This window comes from Panthera pardus, unplaced genomic scaffold (genome assembly GCF_024362965.1).
Source record: "Panthera pardus isolate Hobbes unplaced genomic scaffold, ASM2436296v1 HiC_scaffold_1, whole genome shotgun sequence".
Taxonomy (NCBI): domain Eukaryota; kingdom Metazoa; phylum Chordata; class Mammalia; order Carnivora; family Felidae; genus Panthera; species Panthera pardus.
The window spans coordinates 90,121,874-90,147,354 of record NW_026526654.1 but is presented as its reverse complement, the minus strand read 5'-3'; the positions used below and the strand labels follow the sequence as shown (position 1 = coordinate 90,147,354).

The 25,481-nt window shown below is 40.4% G+C and overlaps 1 protein-coding gene across 8 annotated transcripts in view; it reads right to left on the bottom strand.

Moving 5' to 3' along the window:
* The window catches only part of ZMYM5 (zinc finger MYM-type containing 5), a 32,877-nt gene extending 26,004 nt beyond the window's left edge, over window positions 1-6,873 (bottom strand). For 3 of the 8 annotated variants that reach the window (XM_053901151.1, XM_053901152.1, XM_053901157.1), the window contains exons 1-2: window positions 6,550-6,873; window positions 5,436-5,504 (exon numbers count right to left, since the gene is read on the bottom strand). In XM_053901151.1, the coding sequence (XP_053757126.1) occupies window positions 5,436-5,504; window positions 6,550-6,746 (266 nt within the window). In that variant the 5' untranslated portion in view covers window positions 6,747-6,873. Of the gene's footprint in view, window positions 1-1,704; window positions 1,762-5,435; window positions 6,162-6,299; window positions 6,474-6,549 lie in introns of those variants that run through there. The other 5 variants (XM_053901138.1, XM_053901148.1, XM_053901134.1 and 2 more) reach the window with 5 other exon arrangements.
* Between the last annotated feature and the right edge of the window lie 18,608 nt (window positions 6,874-25,481).

The following is a 25,481-nucleotide window of genomic DNA, read 5'->3' as shown; positions in this document are numbered from 1 at the left end:
TAAGACTTATTAAAACAAAGACAAGAGTGTTTTGCCCTTTTGTATTTACCTTTAGTGACATCTCAGTTGTTTTTATTTCCTGAAGGAAATTAAAAATTTGTGGCAAAATATATATAACATAAAACTTGCCATTTTAACCATTTTTAAGCATACATGGTCAGTTTTTAAAATATGCTTTTTAAAAGTTGCAAAAGTTTTTGTTATATTCTTATCAGTTGAGTGATTTAATAGCCATTCAATTTTCAATGTTTACATACAATTACACAAAATTTACATTATTACAAAGAATCTGTCAGTGGTTTAAAGCTAAAATAGAAACGTTGAGATGTTAATATGACCAAGATTAGCACATATAAGAAAGGTAAACTAACTTGCTCTATGAATCTACAAAAATTAAAATCAACAGTAAAGTATTTAAAAATAATTATTGGGGTGCTTAGCTAGCTGTCACTAGAGCATGCGACTCTTGATCTCAAGGTTGTGAGTGTGAGCCCCATGGTGGGTATAGAAATTACTTAAAAATAAAATCTTAGGGAAAAAAAAAAAATCACACCATAAAAAAATTATGGTTTCAAAGGTTCATTTTTTTGGCCATCTATATTCTGTAGGCTCTATAAAAGATAATTAGGACGTAGGTTACAAAACCGGTTAAGATTTTTTTTTTTAATGTTTATTTATTTTTGAGAGAGAGAGAGACAGAGCATGAGAATAGGAGGGGCAAAGAGAGAGGGAGACAGAATCTGAAGCAGGATCCAGGCTCTGAGCTGCCATACAGAGCCTGACGTGGGGCTCGAACTTGTGAACCACAAGATCATGACCTGAGTCAAAGTTGGATGCTCAACCAACCAAGCCACCCAGGCGCCCCACAAAAACCGTTGTTAATCATTAATTAGTCCTAGAACATGTCCTACTGCATCTTTGTGGACTTATATTGTCACAGAACAGGTCTTACTATACAAATATTTATACATTTACATAAAAAGAATCTCAACTCGAAAGCCAACTCATGTTTAGTGAGTATCTGCTATAAGCATTCCCATTTGAGATCAGAAACAAAATAAAGGTGTGCTATGATTCTGGAGGTATAAAAATGTAATCAGATAGGATAAAGAAGACTCAAATGAACAACTACAACAAATAGCAAGAGAATTAGTAAAGTGTCCAAGTACAAAATTACTACCTACAAATCAATAGCCTGGTAGGGATTCAGTCGGTAGATTAATCACACACAACTAACTTCACTCCTTTCTAAAACCCCCATAAACAATGGTAAGGTTCCTACACACAAGGAAAGGAAGAACAAGAAAAAAAGCAACAAGATTTTGTAAGCTGAAGAGCAAATGGATGAGTAACTACCTCGGTGGATCTGAGACAGCCAAACTAAAATAGTGATGGAACAAGCTAAGAGAAACTTCCTGATTATGCCATAGAATCTTCAAAAGGCTCAGAAACCAGGAGGTGCAGATATCTCTGGAACAGGGGATAGGGGAGCTAAAATGAGGTTGGGAGATCCTAGAACTATTGTCTCCCTCCATGTTGACAATGACAGGTTCTTCCCTACCCTGGCACAAGGTTCTAGACTTTTACTCTTTGGATAGAACAGAAGATTTTTGTCTGGGGTTCACCAAGCATGGATGAATGGTTCAATATCATGCATACGAAATGTTTCCTCCCACTTGATTCCCACAGAGGTGGCATCCAGACCTTTATCTTTCAGGACCTGACTCTTGCCTGGAAGACTTCTTTCTCAGGAACACTCACCTATGTTTTAAAAACAAAAATTGTTTTAAGTTTATTTCTTTTGAGAGAAGAGCACAAGCAGGGGAAGGGCAGAGAGAGAGGAGGACTGAGGATCCGAAGCAGGCTATGTGCTGACAGCAGAGCCTGATGCGGGGCTCAAACTCATGACGACCTCAGCTGAAGTCAGACGCTAAACCGACTGACCCACACAGGTGCATCAGAAACACTCTTCTCTATGAAATTAGGAACCAACAAAAACAGGAAAAGACCTAAAGATAATGACTCTAGAGATTCTCCATCAATTGGCCAAAAGAACCATTCTACAGTGAAGTTCCCAAATTGAAAGCCCAACCACACTTTTCTGATTTGCTTTCTAGTTCTGAATTCTTAATCACAAGTAGACCAGTCAAGAATTATGAAATATCTGAGGAAAGCTTCTAATAGGAATAGTTAAAAGAGAAAAAAAAAGAACGATAGATAAATGCAGGAAAAACAAACGTAAAATGAAAAACTACAAAATTATCAGTACTCTATCTGGGTGATGAGTAAAGATCATAGAAAATTAACTTTTTTTTGTGGTTTCTATGTCTAACGTGGGGCTTGAACTTACAACCTCTAGATCAACAGTTGCATACTCTACCAACTAAGCCAACAGGTACCCCCTAAATTAACATTTCTAACATAATAAAGAGCCTGCAGATATTAAAAGCTTAGCAGAAAGGAAAAACTTACGGGAAGCTTGGGTGGCTCAGTCAGTTAAACATCTGACTTCAGCTCAGGTCATGATCTTGTGGTTCATGAGTTCAAGCCCCACGTGGAGCTCTGCACCATTAGCATGTGTGCACGTGCACTCTCTCTCAAAAATAAATAAATATTTTAAAAATAAAACAAAAGTAAGGGGAAACTTAGTTTTAAGTTGAAAGATAATCCTGAGGAAATCTCACGTAATAAAAAAAACAAAAACACAAAAACCTAGAGGATAAGAATTACAGTTACCATTAACAGTATGTATGTGTATATGTGTGTGTCCCAAAACTTATGGACCAGGCACTTTACCTATTTTTATAGTCAATTAAATCTTAACAGCAATCTTGGGAAGATATACATAATTTACTCATTTATAAAATGCCCATAATAAATGTTCATTTATTTACCCTTATTTAGTTTGCACTTTCCAAATATATAAGATAGCAGAAATTTGTTGTTAATGTTTTTAAATTTTATTTACTTTTTAAGTATTCCCTTTAAAAAAATTTTTTTTCATGTTTATTTATTTTTGAGACAGAGCATGAGCATAGGAGGGGCAGAGAGAGAGGGAGACACAGAATCAAAAGCAGGATCCAGGCTCTGAGCTGTCAGCACAGAGGCCGACATGGGACTCGAACTCATGAACTGTGAGATCACGACCTGAGCTGAAGTCAGACGCTCAACTGACTGAGCCACTCAGGCACCCCACTTTTTTTTTTTTTTTAATATATGAAATTTATTGTCAAATTGGTTTCCATACAACACCCAGTGCTCATCCCAAAAGATGCCCTCTTCAATACCCATCACCTCCCCTCCCCTCCCTCCCACCCCCCATCAACCCTCAGTTTGTTCTCAGTTTTTAAGAGTCTCTTATGCTTTGGCTCTCTCCCACTCTAACCTCTTTTTTTTTTTTCCTTCCCCTCCCCCATGGGTTTCTGTTAAGTTTCTCAGGATCCACGTAAGAGTGAAAACATATGGTATCTGTCTTTCTCTGTATGACTTATTTCACTTAGCATCACACTCTCCAGTTATATCCATGTTGCTACAAAGGGCCATATTTCATTCTTTCTCATCGCCACGTAGTACTCCATTGTGTATATAAACCACAATTTCTTTATCCATTCATCAGTTGATGGACATTTAGGCTCTTTCCACAATTTGGCTATTGTTGAGAGTGCTGCTATAAACATTGGGGTACAAGTGCCAGGCACCCCACTTTTTAAGTAATTTCTATGACCAACATGGGGCTTGAACTCATGACCCTGAGATCAAGAGTCAAATATGCCTCACTGACTGAGCCTGCCAGGCACCCCAAGATAGCAGCAATTTTAACTCCAATCTGGCTGGCACTAAAGCCTAGTTCTTTATACTACATCATGCTGCAAATACCTAGGAATACTCTGAGAAAAATGGCTTTTCTAAGTGATAATAACTGAGTCAGTGACTTGTTACCCTGCCAAACTCACCCCTCACTGGTTCCCTTTTTCTATGAATACCCAGCAGAGCTCTAGAACCGTGCCTACATCCCATCACCTCACAAAACTCCAGGGAATGTGAAATATCACCACGCAGGGATTATAGAAAAATTACTGAATTAAAACAATATCCATTCCTAAAAGCTAGACAGCAGTCTACATCCTGACACAGTGTCCTCGATCTAACTAACTAAAAAGGTGTACTGTGAAGAATAATAGCATTAAGTGCAAAGACAAGACTGGTAAGGAGAACAAGGCCAAAGAGAAGGCAGGAGTACTACCATGTGAGTTATTCTAATCACAAGTTTCATTTCAATCGCCAACTGTAAGGTGTTGGAACAGCTTTAAAGAACAAAATAGGCAGGACCTAAAACTGTACTGAATCCCAGATAATAGATGTGGAATCAGTGATTCTTTGTTTATAGTCCTCATCTTTAGGGGCGACTGGGTGGCTCAGGTCATGATCTTGGGGTTCGCCAATTCGAGCCTCATGTCAAGCTCTCTGCTGTCAGCACAGAGCCCACTTGGGATCCTGTCTCCCCTTTTCTGTCCCTCTACCGTTTGCGCACGCGTGCACGCACACACTCTCTCTCTCTCAAAACTAAACATTAAAAAATCATCATCTTCAGACTCCTAATAAAATTACTGATTCAGGAAAGGATTGGTGTTAAAAAACAATTAACTGACAGAGAATTGGGCATTTTATTGCACCAAAATGAAACATTACATAGATTACTTCCTGATACAAAGAAAAATACATTAACATCATAATGGAGAGATCCAGCTGTCACTACCAATTCGTGGTCAATCTCAGAACTAAAAGTAGTGTGACAACTAGATTATGTACCTCCTGATGTGATGCTGGCTGGAGGACTATCAGGGCACTTAAATAGAAAGCTTTCTCAGATGTAAGACAAACATACAAAAAATACTCTCTTCATCAACCTTAAAAGAACAGAAAATTCAGAGTATTTTTCTTTCTTTTTTTAATGTTTATTTTTGAGAGAGAGAGCACCAGTGGGGGAGGGACAGAGAGAGTGAGGGGGACAGAGGATCCCAAGCAGGCTGTGTGCTGACAGGCTGACAAGCAGCAACCCCGATGGAGGGCTTGAACACACAAACCACCAGATCATGACCTGAGCCAAAGTCAGAGGCTCAATTACTGAGCCACCCAGGTGCCCCTAGCTCTTTCTTAATCCAACAGCAAAGAAAAAAAATATTTTTATCCACTGAGAAGGTGGGGAAAAAAAGTTACACCCAAAGCATTTAAAGTGAAACCTACTTTAAATCCTATCCAGTGGTGTAAGTATCAGCATACATTCCCAGTGCTTTCCCAGGGATTACCCTGACTTGGCTCTGGGGACAGGGTCCATCTAAGCAACTAGCTCTCTGCCATCAAGATAACAGAAAGATAAATCGACTAACTATTGCACTAAGTGCATTTAAATTAAAAAGCAGGGTAAAATTACTCACAAATGGTATGTCTTCTTCCTTAATTTCTGCCAAAGCCGAACCAGACTGGCCTGAAGGTGATTCCTGATCCTAGAATGACAGGAGAGAGAGCTGCGAAACTATTTCATTACAGCCCATCTGGACGTAGCACCAACTCCTAACCACCAGAGGGAGGAAGCAAACGGTAAGAAGTCAAGGAGTTTCCGTGCTCTTCTTCCCTCCCCCAACCCAGAGCGGTGGAGAAGCGAGGTTTAAAAAAAACGCACAACAACTACTATAGGGATCTAAACGACGAGATGTAGCTAAATCTCGTTCTTCAAATTACAGAACGGGAGGTGGAGAACAAGCCTGCTCGAAGGGAAGGGGAGGGCGGGGTTGGTGGAAGGCAAAAGGTTCCCTCGACGCCAGCAAGAGAAGTGTATTCTTTCCTAAATTTGCCCACCCAGCGCTATCCCGGTCAATCGGGACACCAGTTCGGAGGTAAGGAGCGGCTCACGTCACCGCCGGGTGAAATCTCCTACATTTGCCCCAAGCAGTTGCTCTGACTCGGAGCCTTTGCAGTCCCTGTCCGCCATTAGAACTCGCCCAAATTAGACAAGACGAGAAACTCCAGGGAACAGAAGAGCGACGGAGGGGACCCGGTGGGGGAAGAGGCAGCACCCTCGCCCCGAAAAACTTGGGGACCTCGGGCTGCCGCGGAGACAGTGGGAGCGCAGCCCCGAGAGCGGGAGAACGAACTGAGGTGCCCCTCCCCCCACCTTTCTACCTCCTCCGCCCCCCGCCCCCCGCAATAAAGAAAAGGAAAAATACCCCGCGACCTCCCACCGCCCCGGCCGGGAAAACCCCCGCCTCCCGAGCGACCCCCGCCTCTGGCGTCCTCCTCACCCAGCCCTCCCGGCCTCGCCCTCACTCTCGCAGCCCTTCGGGCCGCACGCGAAGACGCCTGTGACGAGAGCAGAGCCCGGAGCAGACCCCGAGGCCCCGACGCGGCAGCGGCAACTGCGGCCGCGCCGCGGGGTATTAATCCCGGGTCGGGGGGAGGCTCACGCATCTCCTCCTCCCGAGGCTGCGCTGCACCCAGCCACCCCTACTACCGGCGAATCTGGACTGCAAAGACAGCGGGGATAAGCCTCACCCGGTTCTGGCTGCGGCTCCGAGGAACGAACCCCCACTCCCCTGACCCACCCCCAGTCCCACCCCGCCATCGGCCACACGCACAACTCCGCTCGGTCCAGTCCCGGGTTTAGCGCTGGTGAGGAGGAGGAGGCGGAGGAGACGGAGGAGGCGGCGGTGCGGCCGAGCCCGGAGAGGCCCCGCCCTCCGCACCCTCATTGGCCGGCCGGAAAGGCGGGCCGCGGCGCCTCGGGCACGTCCATTGGCCACATCTGCCTTCCTTCAGGACCCCCCTCGGGGGGGTGGTCCGAAGGGCTGTCCGTCAGGCGCAGGCCACACCCCCCGGCGTCGCCGTTCCACTCCCCCCCCTCCGCCCGCTCCCGGCCCTCGGCCGCGTCCCCTCCCCTCCTTACCCCCGCCTCCCACTCCGCCCCCACCCCCGGGTCCGTCAGGGTCAGGCAGCCCGAGTTTCGCCGCCCGCTGCACCGGCCGCGGGCTCCGGCCCTGGGCGCCCGGGGTGCCCTCCAGGGCCCGGGACGGCCCGCGAGTCTGAGGCCGTGGCCGCCTGCCCTGGCTCGGGCCTGGGCGCCCAGGCTGCTGCAGCCGCTCCCAACGACCCTGCCCGAGGAGAGACGCGGCCTCGATGTCCCCAACGCCCTCCCTGTCCAGTTCCTGAAGCCCCCCGAGAGGGGCGAGCCCGGGCACGGGCTGGAGCGATTGAAAGTGGGAGGTCGGGGCAGCGGGTGAAGGGGGTTCCCGAGCGTGCCGCGGGGAGTGGGAGCGCCTCCACCCTCGCCTCACCCCCGTGGGGAATAGTCCCCCCACCTCCCGTCATGGCTGCAGGAGGAGACGACGTCCTCCATTTTGTCGGGACTGCTGTGGGAACTTGGGACCAGTTCAAAACCAGACCCCGTGGGGCTGGGAAACTTGTTCCCGCGAAGCCCCAACTGGGCTCCGCCATTCGGCCGGGGGGACGGCCCCTGATGCCGGCGTCTGCGTCTGAGGGGCCCTGGGGGACGGGCGCCACGGTGGAGGGACCCAGACGCCGCTCCCCGCCTCCATCAACCAAGATGGAGGAAGCTGCGGGCTCCCCTGGAGCCGGGCTCCCGCCTGTTGGAAGGGCCGGAGCCTCCCCTCGGTGCGTCCCTCGCCGCTGCCGTCGTCCTCCTCCGCGGCCCCTTTCGGTCGCCCTCCCCCAGCCTCTACCCGGCCTCCCCACTGCCTTCCACCATCTGCTGGTCCTCAACGGTCGATGGGGTCTCCACTCCACCGCCTGCTCCATCGCTTCGCCCGACCGGGGCCGGCCTGGCTGCGGGGAGCCGGGCGACGGTGCGCAGCGTGGCGGCGCGCCCCGGGGCGGGTGTGCCCGGAGAAGCCACATCGACGCTGGGGCTTCTCTTTTGTTCATCGTCTACACCTACGTCTTCGGCGCACGTCAGGGTGCCGTGCGACATCCAAGATTCCATGTAAAGATGAAAGCGGGGCCTCTTTCGTCTCACCCTAGCGGTTGTTCGTGGGATTACAACTGACGGTGTTTACAAGTTGGTAAAAAACCATTACAGATGACACAAACGGATTTTAAAAACCGATTGAACCCCCTCAGTACTTTTTCTGGGATATGGTAAAGACACAGGCCTATTGAGTGACAGACACAAATCATCTAAGGCAAAAGCACGGTCATAGATGGACGAGAGTCTTTATGTGTAGTGCTAGATTGCATGGACATCCCTAATGTCACCGAGATTTTTATGTTTTAACTCCTCAAGTATTGTTTGGAAATAAATGAAGCAACAAAATGTATTACCAACATTTCAATAACTGTGCAAATTATAACCATCCCTATCCTGTTTAAGCACGTGGTAAAGGCAAGCCAGAGAGGTACGTTGGATTAACAGGGTAGAGTTGTATAGACAATTTAAAGTAAGGTCTGTGTCAGAGACGTTAGATACTAGATTCAGTAGTCACACGTCACGTACTTCTGGAGGCATTATCTTGCTCACAATTCTCTGGCACTGATACTGTTCAAAGATGAAAAAATGATAATATTTGTTTCTCTATAATGACAAGAGTGAGAGGTCCATAGATTCTTTCCTTGATATGCTGCCGTGATTTCAAGGAATGTTGAATTAGAACAACAAAAGTCGACATTGGTGATAATATTTACTTCAATACATTTAAAGTATTTTCTGAATAACTTTTCATTATTAAAGGTGGACACAATGATTCCTATACAGACCACAAGAGCAAACCAAAGAGGCTCTATGATAAATTACATCGAGCTTCCAAGGACAGAAGAGTTGCATTCAAATTCTTATTTGTCTGCTACTAATTACAAACCCATGACTATCCTCACTTCCACCTCACTTGCTATTTTGTAATTAAATAATGCAGGATGTTGTAAGGTCCAAATAAAAAAAAAATTGTGACACTGATAAATAACGACAAGGCAATGCTGTTTATTATGGATCTTTTGATAATTAAAGACTGACTGCCCATGGAAAGGCGGAGAGACATTGTGATTAAGAGTACACTTTCTGCAGCCAGATCACCTGCCTTTGACTATCATCAGCTAGCTAGGTACTTAAACTCTCTCATTCTTAGTAGCTGCTATATTGGACAGCATAGATAAGAAATATTTCCACCATTACATAAAGTTCTATAGTAAATCACTGCATATATTTTGCATATAATCACTGCATATATAAAGTTCTATAGTAAATCACTGCAATATTAAATATTGGGAGAGTGGGGGAAAAGACAGAAAAATCAATCGGCCATCTTAAGCTTCCAATCTTTGTTCCTTCTTTCCTAGTCTTCCTTATTTTATTGCCTAAAATATATTTTTGTTTTGTTGGTGGTGGCTTAGCAGGATAAGCATTTATTCCCTCAGTCACTTTTCTCATCTATCCTTCACCCCACAAGTGTTTTGATCCAATATTCTATGAAATACTTGGATCATGATTTTTTGTTGTTGTTGTTGATCATGATTTTAGAATTATATACTAAGCCACTTTCCAGGAGTAAATTTTGGTTTCAAGTATATTTTCTCAAAGCTTCTTCGTTTTATGTACTGATTCCAAGCATTAAATCTCTTCTTCTTCTTTTTTCAAATGTTTATCTATTTTTGAGAGAGAGAGCTAGTGGGGACAGGGGATAGGGAGGGACAGAGAAAGAGAGGGAAACAGGATTCCAAAGTGGACTCTGTGTTGACAGCAGACAGCCTGATGAGGGACCTGAACTCACGAACAATGAGATCATGACCTGAGCCAAAGTCAAAAGCTTAACCGACTGAGTCACCCAGGCACCCCAAATCTTTTCTTTTATATTACAATAATATACATTAATTTTACATTAAAGATATTTTTGTTTCATCAAAGTATTGTTATGAAGAATTTTTTTTCTTTTTTCTAATGTTTATTTATTTTGAGAGAGAGCCAACCATCAGGTGGGAGTGGGGGAGGGGCAGAGAGAGAAGAGAGAGAAAATCCCAAGCAGGGATGCAGGGCTCAATCTCACCAACCATGAGATCATGACCTGAGTTGAAATCAAGAGTTAGTCTCTTAATCAACTGAGCCACCCAGGTACCCCAGAGAATTTTTTTCTTGATGTACCACTGAGCCACTTGGGAATTAATAATAATAAAAGCTAAAATTTATCAATTTCTTACAATGTTATAGGTGTCATTCTAACTGCAATATGTGTGATAATTCATTAAATCACAAGGAAATGCTCTAAAGTATTTTTATTAATCCATATTTTAATATTACCCACATTTAAAAGATGATGAAACTGAGACTGAGAGAGTTTAAGTAACTTGCCCATGATCGTACAGCTACCTGGTGACAAAGTTAAGATCAAACAGGCAATCTGGCTCTAGGGAATATATTCTCAGTCACAATGTTTGCCTTTCCATGAGCAGTATGTCAAAAGATCAATATTTAGTAACATTGCTTTGTTGTTCTTATTAAGCAGTTATTAAACAGAGACAAAAGACCCAAGTGGTCACATATGATAACAGAATTAAGGTTACGCAAATTCTGTTTATTTTTTTACAATGACTGTGTTATTATCACTTATTTATAACCTGTTGTTTAAATGAAGTAATATGTAGTTCCCCAAAGGGTTGCAGACCTGAACGGCACATGAAGCAAGCTTTAAAGGTTTAGAATTATTATAAACTCACTCTTAAAACAAAGATGTATAAATAAGTTGATGTGTATTATAGGGTAATAGTGGTATTGGGAGTTTTCCGAATTAACCTGTATGTAAAATAACCTGTATGTAAAACCTGAAATAACCTGTATGTAAAATGTTTGTTAAATGAAAAGCAATAAAAACATGTTAATTTGAATTTACATGTTTATTATTAATACTCAACAGTACCTGCAGTAATTATTTTGTACCGAGACCAACAAAAGAGATCATTTTAAGAATATTTTACGGGGCGCCTGGGTGGCTCAGTCGGTTAGGCGTCCGACTTTGGCTCGGGTCACGATCTCGTGGTCCGTGAGTTCGAGCCCCGCATCGGGCTCTGTGCTGACCGCTCAGAGCCTGGAGCCTGTTTCAGATTCTGTGTCTCCCTCTCTCTCTGACCCTCCCCCGTTCATGCTCTGTCTCTCTCTGTCTCAAAAATAAATAAACGTTAAAAAAAAAAATTAAAAAAAAAAAAAAAAAAAGAATATTTTACCACTGATATTATTTAAAATTGCCTGACCATAGTGATAATAAAATGCAGACTAATTCTTAGATTTTATCATTGTCTTTAAATTCCCTACAGGGGGCGCCTGGGTGGCGCAGTCGGTTAAGCGTCCGACTTCAGCCAGGTCACGATCTCGCGGTCCGTGAGTTCGAGCCCCGCGTCAGGCTCTGGGCTGATGGCTCGGAGCCTGGAGCCTGTTTCCGATTCTGTGTCTCCCTCTCTCTCTGCCCCTCCCCCGTTCATGCTCTGTCTCTCTCTGTCCAAAAATAAATAAAAAACATTGAAAAAAAATAAAAAAAATAAAATAAAATAAAAAATAAATTCCCTACAGACACTGCAACTCCCAGCTGAAAACTCCCACTGCTGGGTACCTGGGTGGCTCAGTCAGCTAAGTGTCCAACTCTTGATTTCAGCTCAGGCCATGATCTAATGGTTCATGAGTTTGAGCCCTGAGTTGGGCTCCATGCTGACTGTGGAGCCTGCTTGGGATTCTCTCTCACTCCCTCTCTTTCTGCCCTTCCCCTTCTTGCACATGCTCTCTGTCTCTCAAAATAAATAAGCTTTAAAAATTTTCTAACAAGGGGAGCCTGGGTGGCTCAGTCGGTTGGGCGTCCAACTTCAGCTCAGGTCATGATCTCATGGTCCGTGAGTTCAAGCCCCGCGTCGGGCTCTGTGCTGACAGCTCAGAGCCTGGAGTCTGCTTCGGATTCTATGTCTCCCTCTCTCTCTGACCCTCCCCTGTTCATGCTCTGTCTCTCTGTCTCAAAAATAAATAAACATTAAAAAAAAAATTTCTAACAAAAAATTCCCACTGCTGCCTACCCCTCCATGGCATGATATAAGACGTATATAATTGTATACATTTGTGTATATGCATTTTATATAGTTATGTATATACATATAAGTAAAATAATGGGCACATTATATACAGTCAAGTAAGAAGGTACAACTGTCATATACATACATGTGCCTTCACTATAGCACTTTCAGTTGTTTGAAGGCTGCCCTCCCCAAAAGATATGTTCATCCAGAACCTGCAGAAGTAATCTTATTTGGAAAAAAAGGTCTCTGTACATATACTTAAGGATCTTAAAACAGAACGCACAAAGGAAAAGTCCATGTGAAGACAGAAGCAAAGATTGGAGCTATGCTGCCACAATATAAGGAATGCCTGAGAAACCAGAAGCCGGAAGAGGCAAGAAATAATTCTTGAATTTTGGAGGGAACTCCAAAACTAGAGTTTTGGAGGGAGCATGGCCCTGCTGACAGCTTGATTTCAGAATTCTGGCTTCTAGAACTGTGAAAGAATAAAAGTATGTAGTTTTAAGCCACTAAGTTTGTAGCAATTTGTTATGGTAGCTCTTAAAAACTAATATATATCTACAATATAGCTATAAAGCAAAACAAGGAAATGAAGTAAGACTTAGATAAATCAATGAACAGTTATTATTTGAGGATTTTAACATACCCACTCTCAAAACCTGATACATCGAGGAAATTAAAAAATATGATGAGATAAAAAAAAAGGATCTGACTAACCCAGTTAATGTGTATATGAAGAATTAGCAAAGAGAAAATAGATATTTTTTACATTAAAAATATTTACAACAATAGATCAGATTTGGCCCTAAAGTATCCCTAATGAATTCTAAAAATCAATATCATAGATACCATATTCTCCAACCGTAATCTAATAATATTTAGGATTAATAACAAAATTAATAAGCCCTAGATATTTGAATACTAAATAAATGATTATTAAATACTATTGGGGTAAAAGGAAATTATCAAGAAAATGAAGAAATACTTAAGAATGAAATGGTTGTAAGAATACAAAATGTTAGGGGCGCCTGGGTGTTTTAGTCGGTTGAGCATCCGACTTCAGCTCAGGTCATGATCTCACAATCTGTGAGTCTGAGCCCCATGTTGGGCTCTGTGCTGACAGCTCAGAGCCTGGAGCCTGCTTTGGATTCTGTGTCTCCCTCTCTCTCTGCCCCTCCCCTGCTCATGCTCTGTCTCTCTCTCTGTCAAAAATAAATAAACATTAAAAAAAAATTTTTTTTTTTAGAATACAAAATGTTAAAATATATGAGAAAACCCGAAGCAAATATAAAGGGAAGTTGTAACTTAAAATGTATTTATCGGGAAATTTTTCCTCTTCAAAATCTTCCAGCCTTCACACAGTCAAATTCCAAAGCCATTTGCACATTTTTAGGAATTTATAACAGCGTCACCCCCCTTCCAGGCGCCAAAATCTTGTTTCGTTTATCTTTTCTTTAGTTTGCTAATTTATGAACTATCCTTATTAATATCTTCCTTTTTATTTATTTGCATTTTCTCTGTTGACCTTTTCTACTTACTTATTTAAATGTTTCACCGATTACTCCTAGTAGAAATTTGGACTTTGAGGACACTATTGGTAAGGGATGAGAAAAAAGTTAGAAACATGTTAATGCAATCACTACAGGGAAAAACGTATTTTATATATATTTCTACTGGCAGAAATATATATTTCTCTGATACAACATAAGAGAAGAATTGGCAAAACAGGCAAAATCACATACAATTTATATTTTATTTTATTTTTTTCCTTTTAATTATTTTTTAAATTTAAATCCAAGTTAGTAAACATATAGCACTAATAATGATTTCAGGAATAGAATTTAGTGATTCATCACTTACAGATAACACTCAGTGCTCATTCCAACAAGTGCCCTCTTTAATGCCCATAGACCATTTAGCCCATCTACCCGACACCCTGCCAGCAGCCCTCCTTTTTTTCTCCATATTTAAAGGTCTCTTATAGTTTGTCTCTCTCTCTCTCTGTTTTTATCTTACTTTTGTTTCCCTTCCCCTATGTTCATCTGTTTTGTTTCTAAAAATTCACATATGAGTGAAATCATATGATATTTGTCTTTCTCTGACTTATTTTGCTTACCATAATACATCTAGTTCCATCCACATTGTTGCAAATGAAATAGTTCTATTTTTAATTTTTTGAGGACCCTCTTTACTGTTTTCCAGAGGGACTGCACCAGTTCCCATTCCCCCCAGTAGTGCAAAAGGATTCCTCTTTCTCTGCATCCTCGCCAACATCTGTTGCTGACTGAGTTGTTAATTTTAGCCATTCTGAGAGGGGTGAGGTGGTATCTCGTGGTTTTGATTTGTATTTCCCTGATGATGAGTGATGTTGAGGCTCTTCTCATGTGTCGGTTGGCCATCTGGATGTCATCTTTGGAGAAGTGTCTATTCATGTCTTTTGCCCATTTCTTCACTGGATTCTTTCATTTTTGGGTGTTGAGTTTGATAAGTTCTTTATACATTTTGGATACTAACCCTTATCTAATATGAAATTTGCAAATATCTTCTCCAATTCTGTTGATTGCCTTTTAGTTTTGCTGATTGTTTCCTTCACTGTGCAGAAACTTTTTGTCTTGAGGAGGTCCTAATAGTTCATTTTTGCTTTTGTTTCCCTTGCCTCTGGAGATGTGTTGAATAAGAAGTTACTGTGGCTTGGCAAAAAAAATAAATAAATAAACAGACACTCAGATCAATGGAACAGAATAGAGAACCCAGAAATGGACCCACTAACATATGGCCAACTAATCTTTGACAAAGCAGGCAAGAATATCCAATGGAATAAAGACAGTCTCTTCAGCAAGTGGTGCTGGGAAAACTGGACAGCGACATGCAGAAGAATGAACCTGGACCACTTTCTTACACCATACACAAAAATCATCTCAAAGTGGATGAAAGACCTAAATGTAAGACAGGAAGCCATCAAAATCCTAGAGGAGAAAGCAGGCAAAGACCTCTCTGATCTTGGCCGCAGCAACTTCTTATTCACCACGTCTCCAAAGGTAAGGGAAACAAAAGCAAAAATGAACTACTAGGACCTCATCAAAATAAAAAGATTTTTCACAGCAAAGGAAATAATCAGCAAAACTAAAAGGCAACCGACGGAATGGGAGAAGATATTCGCAAATAACATATCAGATAAAGGATTAGTATCCAAAATCTATAAAGAACTTATCAAACTCAACACCCAGGGAAATACAAATCAAAACCACAATGAGATACAACCTCACCCCTCTCAGAATGGCTAACATTAACAACTCAGGCAACAACAGATGTTGGCAAGGATGAAGAGAAAGAGGATCTCTTTTTGCACTGCTGGTGGGAATGCAAACTGGTGCAGCCACTCTAGAGAACAGTATGGAGGTTCTTCAAAAAATTAAAAATAGAACTACTCTATGACCCAGCAATCGCACTACTAGGTATTTATCCAAGGGATACAGGTATGCTGTTTAGAAGGAACACATACACCCCAATGTTTATAGCAGCACTACCAACAATAGCCAAAGTATGAAAAGAACCCAAATGTCCATCGATGAATGAATGGATAAAGAAGATGTGGTGTATATATACAATGGAGTATTACTCTGGAATCAAAAAGAATGAAATCTTGTCATTTGCAACTACATGATGGAACTGGAGGGTATTATGCTAAGCAAAATTAGTCAGAGAAAGACAAATATTATATGACCTCACTCATATGAGGACTTTAAGACACAGAACAGATGAACATAAGGGAAGGGAAGCAAGAATAATATAAAAACAGGGAGGGGACAAAACATAAGAGACTCTTAAATATGGAGAACAAACAGAGGGTTATTGGAGAGATTGTGGGAGGGGGAACGGGCTAAATGGGTAAGGGGCCTTAAGGAATCTACTCCTGAAATCATTGTTGCATTATATGCTAACTAATTTGGATGTAGAATAAAATAAAACAAAATAAAATAAAATAAAATAAAATAAAATGTTATCGTACTAGTATAACAATGGTTGAAAAATTCCCATCTTATTTATATTTTTTGGCAATGCAAAACTTATTTGGGGAGGTTTCAAAGAGAAAAACAATGTCTAGCATCAGTTTCATTCACTGAATTTGATTGCATTTTGGATATGAAATTTCCTTTCACACTTTTTTCCATCTCAAGAGATTGTGACTCAGTTTTTCTCCCAGTTTATATAGCTGGAGAACTCTGGAGAACCAGGCATGACTGTGGTCTGAAACACTTTGGTGCAGCACAGTTAAGAAAGCTGTGCTGAAATGAGAAATAGATGCAAAACAATGATGTCATATCAGTGTTCAAATATGCCTAATAAAACATGTACAATATTAAAAAAAAGAAAGAAGAAGTTGCCACAGCCAAGGTTAGAGAGGTTGTTGCCTGTTTTCACCTCTAGGATTTTGATGGCTTCCTCTCTTATGTTTAGGTATTTCATCCATTTTGAGATTATTTTTGTATGTTGTGTAAGAAAGTGGTCCAGGTTCATTTTTCTGCATGTCACTGTCAGGTTTTCCCAGTACCACTTGCTGAAGAGACTGTCTTTTTTCCATTGGATATTCTTGCCTGCTTTGTCAAAGATTAGTTGGCCATAGGTTTGTGGGTCCATTTCTGGGTTCCATTGATCTAGTGTCTGTTTTTGTGCTAGTCCAATACTGTCTCAATGATTATAGCTTTGTTATACAGCTTGAAGTCTGGAATTGTGATGCCTCCAGCTTTGGTTTTCGTTTCAGGATTGCTTTAGTTATTTGGGGTCTTTTCTGATTCCATACAAATTTTAGGATTGTTGTTCTAGCTCTGTGAAGAATGCTGGTGTTATTTTGATAGGGATTGCATTGAATATGTAGATTGCTTTGGGTAGTATTGACATTTTAATAATATTTGTTCTTCCAATCCTTGAGGATGTAAGGTTTTTCCGTTTTGTTGTGTCTTCTTCAATTTCTTTCATAACCTTTGTCTAGTTTTCAGTGTATAAGTTTTTCACCTCTTTGGTTAGGTTTATTCTTAGGTATTTTATGGTTTTTGGTGCAATTGTAAATGGGATTGGTTCCTTGATATTTCTTTCTGCTGCTTCATTATTGGTGTATAGAAATGCAACCGATTTTTGTGTGTTGATTTTATGTCCTGCAACTTTGCTGAATTCATGTATCCATTCCAGCAGTTTTTGGGTGGAATCTTTTGGGTTTTCCACATAGAATATCATCTTGTTTGCAAAGAGTGAAAGTTTGACTTCCTCCTTGCCAATTTGTGCCTTTTATTTCTTGCTGTTGTCTGATTCCTGAGGCTAGGACTGCCAACACTATATTGAATAACAGTGGTGAAGAGTGGACATCCCTCTTGTGTTCCTAACTTAGGGGGAAAGCTCTCAGGTTTTTTTTTTTTTTGAGGATGATGTTAGCTGTGGGTCTTTCATATATAGCCTTTATGATCTTGAGGTATGTTCCTCTATCCCTACTTTCTTGAGGATTTTTACCAAGAAAGGATGCTGTATTTTGTCAGATGCTTTTTCTGCATCTATTGAGAGGATCATGTGATTCTTATCCTTTCTTTTATTAATGTGATGTATCACGTTGATTGACTTGCAGATATTGAACCAGCCCTGCATCCCAGGAATAAATCCCACTTTATCATGGTGAATAATTCTTTTCATGTATTGTTGGATCCGGATTGTGAGCATCTTGTTGAGAATTTTTGCATCCATGTTTGTCAGGGAAGTTGGTATGTTGTTCTCCTTTTTAGTGGGATCTTTGTCTGGTTTTAGAATCAATGTAACGCTAGCCTCATAGAATGAGTTTAGAAGTTTTCCTTCCGTTTCTATTTTTTGGAACAGCTTCAAAAGAATAGGTCTTAACTCTTCCTTAAATGTTTGGTAGAATTCCCCCTGGAAAGCCATCTGCCCTGGACATTACTTTGTTGGGAGATTTTTGATTACTGATTCAATATCTTTCCTGATTAGGGGTCTGATCAAGTTTTCTGTTTCTTCCTGTTTAAGTCTGTTTAAGTCTGGTAGTTTACATGTTTTTAGGAATTTTTCCATTTCTTCCAGATTGCCCAATTTATTGGCATATAATTCCTCATAATATTCTTTTATTATTTGTATTTCTGCATTGTTGTTATGTCTCCTCTTTCTTTTATTTTTTATTTATTTTTAATTTTTTATTTAGTTTTACATTTATTTATTTTTGAGAGACAGAGAGAGACAGAACACAAGAAGGGGAGGGGCAGAGAGAGACGGACACAGAATCTGACGCAGGCTCCAGGCTCTGAGCTGACAGCACAGAGCCCAACGCGGGGCTCGAACTCACAAACTGTGAGATCATGACCTGAACCGAAGTCAGACGCTCAACCAGCTGAACCACCCAGGCGCCCCTGTCTCCTCTTTCATTCGTGATTTTTATTTATTTCTGTCCTTTCCTTTTTCTTTTTGATCAATCTGGCTATGGGTTTATAAATTTTGTCAATTCTTTCAAAGAATTAGCTCCTGGTTTTATTGATTGGTTCTACTGTTGTTTTTTTTTTATTTCGATATCATTGATTTCTGCTCTAATCTTTATTACTTCCCTTCTTCTGCTGGTTTTTGGTTTTATTTGCTGTTCTTGTTCCAGCTCTTTTAGTCGTAAGGTTAGTTTGTGTAATTGTGTATTGTGTATTTGTGTATCTTTAGGAAGGCCTGAATTGCTATATACTTCCCTCTTATGACTACCTTTGTTGCATCCCTGAGGTATTGGACTGTCGTGTTTTCATTTTCATTGGCTTCCATGTACTTTTTAATTTCGTCTTTAATTTCTTGGTTAAGCCATTCATTCTTCAGTAGGATGTTCTTTAATCTCCAAGTATCCATGGTCTTTCCAAATTTTTTCTCATGGTAGATTTGAGTTTCATAGTGTTGTGTTTTGAAAAGATGCAAGGTATGATCTTGATCTTTTTGTACTTGTTGAGGGCTGATTTGTGACCCAGTTTGTGATATATTCTGGAGAATTTTCCATGTGCACCGAAGAAGAATGTGCATCCTGCTGCTTTAGGGGGAAATGTTCTGAATACATCTGTTAAGCCCATCCAGTCCAGTGTATTATTCAAAGCCACCGTTTCCTTGTTGATTTTCTGCTTAGATGATCTGTCCATTCCTGTCAGTGGGGTTTTGAAGTCCCCTACTATTATTATGGCATTATTATCAATGAGTTTCCTTATGTTTGTGATTAATTGATTTATGTATTTGTGTGCTCAATGTTGGGGACAGAAATATTTACAGTTGTTAGAAATTCTTGGGAGATAGACCCCTTAATTATGATATAATGCCCTATTTCATCTCTTGTTACAGTCTTTATTTTAAAGTCTAGTTTGTCTGATATAAGTATGGCTACTCCAGCTTTCTTTTGATGACCGTTAGCATGATAGATGGTTCTCTATCCCCTTACTTTCAATATGCAGGTGTCTTTAGATCTAAAATGAGTCTCTTGTAAGCAACATATAGATGGGTCTTCTTTTCTTATCCATTCTGATACCCTGTGTCTTTTGATTGGAGCATTTAGTCCATTTACATTTAGAGTGAGTGCTGAAAGATATGAATTTATTGCCATTGTGTTGCCTGTAGAGACGGAGTTTCTGGTGGTATTCTCTGGTCTTTTCTAGTCTTTGTTTCTCTTGGTCTTTTTTGTTTTGTTTTGTCTTTTCTGCACTCAAAGTGTCCCCCTTAAAATTTCTTGCAGGGGTGGTTTAGTAGTCACATCTTTAGTTTTTGTTTATCTGGGAAACGCTTTATCTCTCCTTCTAGTTTGAATGACAGCTTTGCTGGATAAAGAATTCTTGGCTTCATATTTTTCCAGTTCAGCATGTTAAATATATCCTACCACACTTTCTGGCCTGTCAAGTTTCTGTGGATAGGTCTGCTGTGAACGTGATCTGTCTTCTCATATAGGTTAAGGACTTTTTTTTCTTTTGTTGCTTTAATAATTCTTTCCTTGTCTGTGTGTTTTGTGAATTTGACTATGATATGCCTTGGTAATGGTCGATTTTTGTTGTATCTAATGGGAGTTCTCTGTGCTTGTTAGATCTTGATGTCTGTGTTCTTCCCCAGATTAGGAAAGTTTTCTGCTATAATTTGTTCACATAAACCTTCTGCCCCCTTCTCACGTTCTTCATCTTCTGGGACTTCTATGATTCAGATGTTATTCCTTTTTTTTTTTTTTTTTTTTTACTGTTTATTTATTTATTTTTGAGAGAGAAAGAGAGGACACAAATGGGGAAGGGCAGAGAGAGAGAGAGAGAGGGAGATACTGAATCTGAAGCAGGCTCCAGGCTTTGAGCCATCAGCACAGAGCTCAATGTGGGCTCAAACCCATCACCTGTGAGGCTCATGACCTGATCTGAAGTTGGACGCTTAACTGAGCCACTTAGGCACCCCAGATGTTACTCCTTTTTAATAAGTCACTGAGTTCTCTAAGTCTTGTATTGTGATCTTTGGCCTTTGTTTCCTCTTCATAATTCTCCATAAATTTATCTTCTATATCGCTGATTCACTGCTCTACTTCATCCATCCTTGCCGTCATGACAACCATTCAAGATTACATCTCAGTTACAACATTTTTAATTTCAGCATGACTAGATTTTATTTCTTTTATCTCTGAAGAAAGGGATTCTCTGGTGTCTCCTATGCTTTTTTTTTTTTTAACTCCAGCTAGTATTCTTATTATCATGGTTTGAAATTCTAGTTCAGACATCTTATTTATATCTGTGTTGATTAAGGCCCTGGCTGTCATTTCTTCCTGTTAATTCTTTTGGGGTGAATTCCTTCATTTTATCATTTTGGAGGAAGAGAAACATTATTAAAATAAAAAATTAAAATTAAAAAATTAAAAACAAAACAAAAAAATCAAATAAAGGAAATTAGATCCTAGGTGTGTTTCAGTCTGTTTGTTGGAAAAAGCTTGATAGAATAGATTAAAAAGGGAAATGAAAGAAAAAAAAGGTAAGAAAAAATTTTTAAATTAAAAAAATTTTATAGTAAAATAGAATTAAATAAAATAAAGAAAATGAAATAGAATAAAAATTTTTATGAAATAAAAAATAAAGTGAAAAAATATAAAATTTTCTCTTTCTGTATCAAAGAAAGAGAAAGAAAACAAAGAATAAAGAAAACAATTTAAGCAAAAACAGAATCAAAGAAAACAAGGAAATAAATGAATCAACAAACACAATGAAGCCTGGATGAAGTTACATCCAGTTTCCCCTAGAACTGAAACTATGTAGCACTCTATAGTCTGTACACTAAGCAGGTAGAGTGAGTTGTGCTGGTCTTCTGGAGAATGTGCTTTGGAGAGTACAATTGGGCCGGGCTTAGTGTAATGGCTCTGCTCACCACTAGGTGGCACTGCTTAGCTTACTGGGCTGGATTAGTGTGCCTGCGTGTATGCACGTGCGTGCATGTGTGGCAGAGGTGGAAATGGCTTCACCCAGCACCCTAGTCTCTGACACAGGAACGACAGTCTCTCACTGACTGGTGATCAAGCACCCCTTTTTAGTTTCATGCCTCTGTCCACACCTGACCTCTACCCTGTCCATGTCCAAGCTGCCTGCCTATCAGGCAGCACCTCCTTCCAGAGTTTTATCTCAGATGGAGCTGTGTTTCAAACCCCACACTTCAGAAACCTCCACGACTTGGACCCATGCCGACTCTTGCGGGAGGGTCTCACTGAGCAATAGCCAGGTGCCAGCTTGCCCCAGAAAATATTCATGTGATCGTGCAGTGGCAGAGGTTCAGAGATTATGGCAAATCACAACACACAGTCCCCACCAGGTTTAGCCATGCTTTGGCATCTTTGTTTCAATACCAGCAAATATGGCTGCTCTCTGGGATCCACTGGGACCTTTCCCTGTGAGGAGCCCTTATGGTCTCTACCAAATGCACTCCATGCAGGGGAATCACTTCTCCCCATGTCGCACATGGAACCCTCAGACTCTGCTGCCTACTCCTGGGGATTCACCCTCCTTCCTTACCAGAGCACCTCCAGGCACTCAGCTTCAAACCTTCAGACTCTGTGCTCCATTGTTTATAGAATCCTGGTGGTATTGAAACTTTCTCCTTTCTCCTTGTCAGTGGTTTTGGGGAACAGATTTCTTATTCAGTCCCCTGAGAGTGTTTTCACTCTTACTCTCTCTTTCTCTCTAGCTACTTTCAGGGGGAATGTTTTTCTTGCAACATCCCTATGTGCCTCACTCTCCCCCTTTCTCCTTCTCTTTATGTTCTCTCTCTGCAAAAATGGCACCTTACCCTCTGTGGCTTTTCTCTCCCCCAGTTCACCTCTCCACACCATGTACCTGCCCAGTGCCCATGTGGCTCAAGTTATGCAGATTGTTGCATTAATCCTGAGATCAATTTCCTAGGTGTTCAAAATAGTTTGGTGTTGATCTAGGTGTGTTTCAAAATTTACATTTAAAAATAGAAATTCACTTCTAGGAATCTGTCTTGGAGATATACTAACAAAATACTGACACACTGATGCACAAGATTGTGGCTTTATTTCTAATAGCAAACAATAAAGGAAACCAAATATCAATAAATTGGGAACCAGTTCTTAGAATTATGTTATATCTATGCACACTGTCCTCCACCCCCTTCATTTTTCACATTTAACCTTTTGGAAGCCAGACATTAAAGACAGATATTGGGGTGCCTGGGTGGCTCAGTCGGTTAAGCATCTGACTTCGGCTCAGGTCATGATCTCGCGGTCTGTGAGTTCTAGCCCCGCGTTGGGCTCTGTGCTGACAGCTCAGAGCCTGGAGCCTGTTTCATATTCTGTGTCTCCCTCTCTCTCTGACCCTCCCCCATTCATGCTCTGTCTCTCTCTGTCTCAAAAATAAAAAATAAACAGTAAAAAAAAGTATAAAAAAAAAGACTGAGCTATTAAAAAACAACCACATATGTGAGAAAAATTAGACAGTGACCATGTATGCCCACGGGAAGGCTCAGAAAAAAATGTGAAAAGACCTTAAGCATTTTAACTGACCTCAAGTTGATTCTTGGCACACAGACTACAAAAATTATAAACAGGGGTATGTGGGTGGCTCAGTTGGTTAAGCGTCCAACTTCAGTTCAGATTGTGATCTCATGGTTTGCGAGTTCAAGCCCTGCATCATCTCTTTGTTGTCAGCTCAGAGCCCACTTCAGATCCTGTGCCTCCCTCTCTCTGCCCCTTCTCTGCTCCCTCCCCTCTCAAAAATAAACAAAAACATTAAAAAAATTAAAAACTACAGTTGCAATAACAAAGCCCAGTAAACCCTGACAAAGGGGGAGAATCTGATCCCCAAAATTATCACATAGTCAGATTGAAATGTCCAGCATACTACAAAACATCACAAAGCACACAAGAAAGAGGAAAATACAGACCAAAGGAAAAAAAATTAATCAATATTAACTGCTGATATAATGGCTGCTATAGTAGACAAAACTTTAAAACAATCATATTAAAGATGATCATGGGGCGCCTGGGTGGCTCAGTTGGTTAAGCATCCGACTTTGGCTCAGGTCATGACCTCACGGTTTGTGGTTTTGAGCCCCGCGTTGGGCTCTGTGCTGACAGCTCGGAGCCTGGAGCCTGCTTCAGATTCTGTGTCTCCTTCTCTCTCTGCCCCTCCCCTGCTCATACTCTGTCTCTCTCTCTCTGTCTCTCAAAAATTAATAAACATTTAAAAGATAATAATAATAATAAAATAAATTCCAGTTAGTTAAAATACAGTATAATATTAGTGTCAGGTGTAAAATATAATGAGTTAACAATTCCATCATCTGTTGCTCATCACAACTACACTCCTTAATCCGCATCACCAATTTTCCATTCTGGTAAACACAAGTTTGTTCTCTATAGTTAAGAGTCTCTTTCTTGGTTTGCCTGTCTGTTCTTTTCCCCTTTGTTCCTTTATTTTTTCTTTTGTTTCCCTTATATCAGGAGACATATCTAGAAAGAAGTTGTTACAGCCAATGTCAATGGGGTTACTGCCTATGTTCTCCTCTAGGATTTTGATGGTTTCAGGTCTCAGATTTTATTTTTGGGTGTGGTATAAGAAAGTGGTCCAGGGCCATTCTTTTGAATGTTGCTCTTGAGTGTCCCAACACATTTGTTGAAGAGACTATCTTTTTCCCATTGGATATTCTCTGTAGCTTCGAAGATTAGTTGACCAGGTGAGATCATGACCTGAGCTGAAGTCAGACATTTAGCCAACTGAGCCACCCAGGTACACCTTTAACTAACTAGAATTTAAGTAAAAATTTAAAAAGCATAATTTAGGAGACTAATGCATTTTACACGATTATTAGTTTACATTTGGAGCACACAATGTAAAAAGATGTAATTTTGTGACAACAACTGAAAGGGGTGGGGATGATGCTGTAGAGGAGTAGTTTTTGTGTTACTAAAGTTAAGCTAGTATAAATTCAACTTAGAGTATTATAACTTTAGAATTGATGTAAGCCTCATGATAACCCCAAAGAAAATAACTATGGAATACATACACATCAATGAGAAAGAAAGTTAAACATTAAACATTTTACTACATATATTAATTAAACAAAAAAGAAAGCACTAACACAGAAAATGAGGGACAAAAATGCTAAAGGGAAAATAGGAAACAAATAGTACAATTTAGTACTTTTTTAATCAGTATTATCAATATTTATCAGTATTATCAGAATTTAGTTCTTCTTTATCAGTTATTTTTTTTTCAATGGCGATTCTTTTTTTTTCAAATTTATTTATTATTTGAGAGAGAGAGAGCACACACAAGTGGGGGAGAGGCAAAGAGAGAAGGGACAGAGAGAATTCCAAGGAGGCTTCACACTGTCAGGGCGCCTGTATCAGTAATTACTTTAAATATAAATGTAAACTCTTCACTCAAAAGGCAGAGATTGGCAGAATGGAAAAGAACACATGATCCAAGTATATGCTTTCTACAACAGACTTACTTTAGGTTCAAAGACATAAATGGTTGAAGGTAAAAGGATGGAAAAATATATTCCATGAAGATGGTAACCCAAAGAGAGAAAGAGTGGCTAAACTAATTTTAGTCAAAATAGACTGTAAATCAAAAGTTTATAGGAGACAAAGAAGAATGTTATATATAAATATGAGGTTCAATACGGCACCAAGATTCAACAATTATCAACATTTATGCACTCAATGACAGTCCATCAAAATATATAAAGTAAAAACTGACAAAATTGAAAAAAGAAATAGTTCCACAATAATAGTGGAACCTGTTCACACTAATGTGTAGAACAACCAGACCAAAGATAAATATAGAAATGTGATATCTTGGAGACATTGTGGGTTCAGGTTCAGACCAGTAAAATAAAGCAAATATTGCAATAAAATGAGTCAAATTAAGTTTTTGGCTTACCAGTGCATACAAAAG